Source organism: Anopheles cruzii, chromosome 3 (assembly GCF_943734635.1).
Source record: "Anopheles cruzii chromosome 3, idAnoCruzAS_RS32_06, whole genome shotgun sequence".
Classification (NCBI taxonomy): Eukaryota; Metazoa; Arthropoda; class Insecta; order Diptera; family Culicidae; genus Anopheles; species Anopheles cruzii.
In genome coordinates this window covers 72,656,590-72,661,807 of record NC_069145.1, presented here as the reverse complement: position 1 = coordinate 72,661,807, position 5,218 = coordinate 72,656,590, and the positions used below count along the sequence as shown (strand labels likewise).

At 54.6% G+C, this 5,218-nt stretch overlaps 1 protein-coding gene across 1 annotated transcript; it reads right to left on the bottom strand.

Annotated features, from left to right (window-relative positions):
* Positions 1–2,184: 2,184 nt before the first annotated feature.
* Positions 2,185–3,597, bottom strand: LOC128270936 (segmentation polarity homeobox protein engrailed-like). Its single transcript, XM_053008361.1, has one exon. The coding sequence runs from the start codon at positions 3,595–3,597 to the stop codon at positions 2,185–2,187; it is 1,413 nt and encodes a 470-aa protein (XP_052864321.1).
* Between the last annotated feature and the right edge of the window lie 1,621 nt (positions 3,598–5,218).

Below are 5,218 nucleotides of genomic sequence, written 5' to 3'. Positions count from 1 at the left end.
ATGAAAAATGGAACCCATTAAAAAGTAGTAACAGCGAGCGGCAACACCCGCCCGCCGACGGATGAACTGTTGACAGCACCCGGTTGGGTCGGAAAGAGTCCCCCCGAAAAAACCCGGTCCCGATTGGAAATTAATTTGTTCGAACAAGGCGTACAACAACCCGCGACCCGCGCGAGAAGTGTATGAGAAATGGACCCATACCCGGGTTGATGTTGATTGAAAAATAGGCCCGTGGCCCAACTAAATTGGGCACTGGCTTTTTGTTCAACAAAGCGATCGCTCGGGGGACCTAACCCTTTTTTCTGTTGGGAGGGGGCGATGTTAGGAATCAAGAACCATTTATAGGTTGCTGCGGCCAGCTGTTACGGGGCGCACCCGAACAGAAGCCCCCGTCCGAGCGCGAAGCCCATTAAAGTTGATCCGAGTCATCGGGTGGCGGGGTCCGAGAGTGGGCTAACGCATTCCTTCTGAAACCCGGATCAGAGCCTCTAATTGCTTCTAATAAATTGAAATATCAGCCAGTTTTATTGCGATTAGCGACCGAAACTCCGGGACCGGGACCGAGACGAGTGCGAAAACTTCACGAAGTGAGAGGCCCTCCATTTTGCTCCGGCCTGGCTCCTTGTGGGAAGGCGATCGCTTATCGCAAAATGAAATTGCCAACACACAGACACACGGACAACATGAAATGGGTTATCCTGATTGCGATTGGACGGATCAGGCTCCACTTTACATTGTGCCACTTTTTCCACCCGGTCCACACCGGTCCGATCGGTTGCCGGTTTCAAATCGTAATTCATTTATTATTTCTTAATGCACCCGGGAAAACCCCGGGATTGGATCGCGGTTACTTCGCCGTTCTGTGTCTGTGGGATCGGAGGTCTAGAAGCCGGCCCCGATGGTAAGTAAATTAAATAATCTATCTTGATTCGGTCGATCATTAGGCCTTCGTAGAACAAGTTGTCCCAACCCCGGGCGCCCAATCCCCCTCGCTGCGGACCGAGGACCAAGAAATGGAGCCATCCGCGGGCCGACCAAGATGGAGTTGGAACCGGCCAACCCGTTTTTATGCGCTGCAAATGGTGGGTCTATTATCATGTTACTCCCACAACGACGACGACGACGACCGCGGCCTTTGTGGCCGACCGATGATCGGCTGGTGTGTAGGTTTTGTGCTCCGAAAAACATGGCGGCGAATGCAAATGCTCCGAGGTAACACCGAGCCGGCGGCTCCAAATCGGAAATTCGGCGTAAATCAAGCGAAATCGATTGGCCGGAGCCCCGAGGCCTTTGGGGTCGAAGAAACGGGGAAACTTTTTATTTCTTTTATCATCGGCCCCGGGGTGTGAAGTTGGAGAGCCGGTCGCGTCAATCGGAGACCCCGGCGGTCATAAATTATCGAAAATTCCCGAGGTGGCACACGGCGTCTAATGAGGGTCTCGCAGCATGATGATGGTGGCCATCATCATTGGCGCGCTGGAGGCAAATAAAACTATCACCGCCCGTGCGTGCGTGTGTGTCGCCTTTGGGCAGGGTGCACGTTCGATAACAGAATTATGAGGGTTGTCAATAAATTATCACCCTCGCCTCCGGGGCCTCCGGAACGTGGCAGATTCGGGCAACATATCACACGGTGCACTGATTGTCATAATTAGCTCGGTTGACCTCGGTTCCGGATGCCGAGCGATAGCCCAAGGCAGCAACAAAACTGACTATTGGGTCTGTATGTTGTGTCCAAAATGGGGAACCCGTGGACAGACTGTGGACACTTCACAAGCACCAAATTGTTGCGACCAACGTCTAACAAAAGGAAGAATCAGTCTAATTATGCTTGTCCCATTGTTGACCTATCGTACGACGAGCAGAAGCCAAGAATTGCTCGAAGTCCGAAACACCGAGGGTCTCCTGAAGTCTCATAACGATTTCCTCGCCTCGGAAGAGAGAGAATGTAATTAATTCCCTTCAGCAACGACGACATTCCTTCGATCAAAAATGTCACCTGACACACACACCGAGACACACGCGAAGGGGTCCAAACGAATCGCAATCGATAACGGGACCTTCGGGTTTGTGGTTTCCGCTAGCGGCTTCCGCTTTAATCATAGCGTTCCGGTTCCGGTCGTACGGAGACACTTTAATTGACGTTTCACGCACTGTCGCAATTCACTCGACAGACCACGGAGTTCAAATATTCTGACAGAACGCGTCGGTCGCGGTGCGTGACTTACCGGAACTGGGCCGATCGCTGTAACGGGTGCAGTAGACCCACGCCGGCCACAGATTGCCGCCGCCTTCGCCGTCCTTCGAGCTGCTCGTCTCCGATTTAGCGTCGTCGGACGATTCCATGCCACCATCGTGCGATGAGGAGCCACCATGCTCGGAGGGAGCCGCCGCCGTTCCGGGTTTCGGGATCGGTTTGGGGCTACCCTTGGCCACCGCCGTCGTCGTCGTCGCCGTCGTGGTGGCGCACCCGAGGGTCCCAGTGCCGGCCACGTGCTGTCCGATCTGGGACACCGTCTTACACAGGCTACCGAGTGAGGAAGGTAGCGAAGAGGAAGCGGAGGAGGCGGGAGTTGCGATGGAAGAGGCTGCAACGGCCGCTGCGACGGCCGCAGCCGCCGCCACCTTCGACTGGGACTCGATCAGCTTCGCCTGGAACTTCCGGTGGCTGTTGATGATCTCCTCGTGCAGCTTCGGGTAGCTGGCGGCTGCACTGAACCCACTCAGGAGGGCCGCCCGGTGGTCGAGGGCGGCCACGGACTTCCGGCTAAAGTCGTACACATCGGGCAGGGCGGCCAGACGGCCATCCGCCCCGGGATACGGAGTCCCGGCCGGGCTAGTGGCGGCCGAGTGCGAGTCCTGCGACTCGCTGTCCGTGTGGTACGGGTGCGGGGTGGCGGCACTGCTGCCGTTGCTGGTGCAGAGCCGGGCCGGGCTCTTGGCCGCGATGTCGTACGGCCGGAAGAGGCTTTCCCGGGGCCGCTGCGCCTGCGGAACGATCGGTGCCGCATGGTGCGGGTAGGGCTGGTAGTGGTGCGGATGGTGCGGATGGTGCAGAAGGTGTGGCGCATAATGTGGCCCAACTGTGAGCGTGGTGGTGGTGGTGTAGGCAGGATGCGACGGGTGCAGGTGGGCCGCGGATTGGAGGACGGCGTACGGATGGAGATGAGGCCCTCCCGGGCTGATCGGAGGCGAGGGCGATGGGGTGTGCGTCGAAGGGGGCAGCAGTGACGGCGGCGGGGGAGCCTTCAAGCCGAACCGATCACTCAGGATGTTGGTGATCGAAAAGGAGATGCTGGGGGTCGCGGGAGGCGTCGGCTGTTGCTGACCATGTCCTCCGACCATCGCCTGTTGGTGCTGCGGTTGTTGATGATCGTGCAGCTCCGGCTCTTGCTTGATGACCACTAGTGACATCTCGTCGCGGCTAGGCGAACTACCGGCGCTAGCGGCCGCCAGTTCTCTCTCTCCCATCGTGACCATCATTGTCGTGGTCGTTGTTGTGCTCGGAGTGCTGGCCTGGCTCGGGGCCTGGCTGCTGTGGTGGTGATGCGGCGGACTCGGGGCACTCTGTGGGCTGCAGCGATCTTCCAGGGCCATGGTCCCTTGGCTTCCGACAAACTTCACACTTCACACTTCAGTTCTTCGCGGACCTTCGAAAGGACCTTTCACGTAAAAGTTGGGAATGTTCACTTCCGTTTCACCGTCTCACTCTAATACGCTCTCTTTCTTAACGATCGCACTGATTGAAGGACACCGCACATTGATCAGTCGCTCGAATCCGATGATCTGTTGTTCCCTCTATTGTTCACCAGCGAGCGCAAGGACTCCAGGAAAATGGTCACGGCACTTTGGCGCGCGCAAACACTCGGGACAACGCAAATCCGCGCGAGTTCGTGTGACATAGTCAAATGTCACCGGTGATCTGCGACTGACAGTTGAGTGAGAGCTCAAGAAACTGACTGACTGCCGTTCCGTGCCTACTACCCCTGCCTACCCGAGAGGACGATCCGACCACCCCGCCGCCACCCTCGACCCAACAAACCCACTGTTGTTGTTTTTTCGTTTCATTTCGCTTTCGCTCGTTCGTTCGGTGGTCTCACTTGTTCTCACTTCTCACGGCTCACGTCCACGTCCCAGGGTGTCTCGCTCGCACACATGCGTTGCGTTTGCGTTCGTTGCGTTGCGTCTCTATTAACTGCTTCTGCGCTGCCCACACACCTTCGTTCGCTTTACATAACAAACACACACACACAAGCACGGGTGTTTGTGTGCGAGTGCGAGAAAGAGAGAGAGCGCTATGAAAGCTCTTCTCGGGTGGTGGCGAAGAAAGAGATGCATAATATATGTTGAAGCATAGCAAGAGAAGCATAAGATGCTGCTCCTTTTCGGTCTGCGAGTAGGCGTGGCCACTGAGATTTTAAGGAGAGAACGCAAAATTAACTTGTTTTCCCGTGAGGGGAAATTCGTGCTCCAATGTGCCACCTTTCAGTGTGTGTGTGTCGCGCGTTTCATACAACTTTATTATTGCGACTATTTTTGGATTGGTGGTCGATTGTTATGCTGCCAGCATACACAGCATAACACTGTGTGTGTAGTGGAGCATATTTTCTGCTCCAATGCCCCTCCCATTGAGTGCGGACCACACACGACGACAATACACACCAACACCTGGCACACACACACCCAGGCGCACGTTGTGGCCAATCTTTCTACTAGGTGTGTGCGTTGACACACAAAAAATGTTTATAAAATTTTTATGCAACTTTCAATTTAATTCGAAGTATGTGCAATCGCTAGCTATACATTTCTCCTATCTCTCTGCTTAATCATGGATTCCCAGTCGAAAGAATGCTTTGACTTTTTAAGTAAACTTATTAATCATCCAATTTCGACTTCCTCGTGGAAAAACGAAGGGCTGCTCAGCCAATACGTGTCCCAACGATGAAAATGAATGATATTCGGAAAGAACCAAGTCTGGTGAATTCCGCGGGGAGGGATAGCAACTCCCATCCAAGTGATTTGATAATATCCTCAAACAGTTTGGCTTTTTGGGACGCCTGGTGCTTGATTCCACGGGCCACCAGGCGCCCCCATTGCAACCCACTAGAATTGCATTTTGGTCGTTTTTCGATCAATGCATGGTTCAAATTGATCATTTGTTGTCAGTAGCGATTGGAATTAACGTTTCCATCAGGTTTTAGGAGCTTGTGAAACACCA

Excerpts from the sequence above, each read along its gene's own strand:
- LOC128270936 (XM_053008361.1), bottom strand. The coding sequence starts at position 3,597 with ATGGCCCTGGAAGATCGCTGCAGCCCACAGAGTGCCCCGAGTCCGCCG.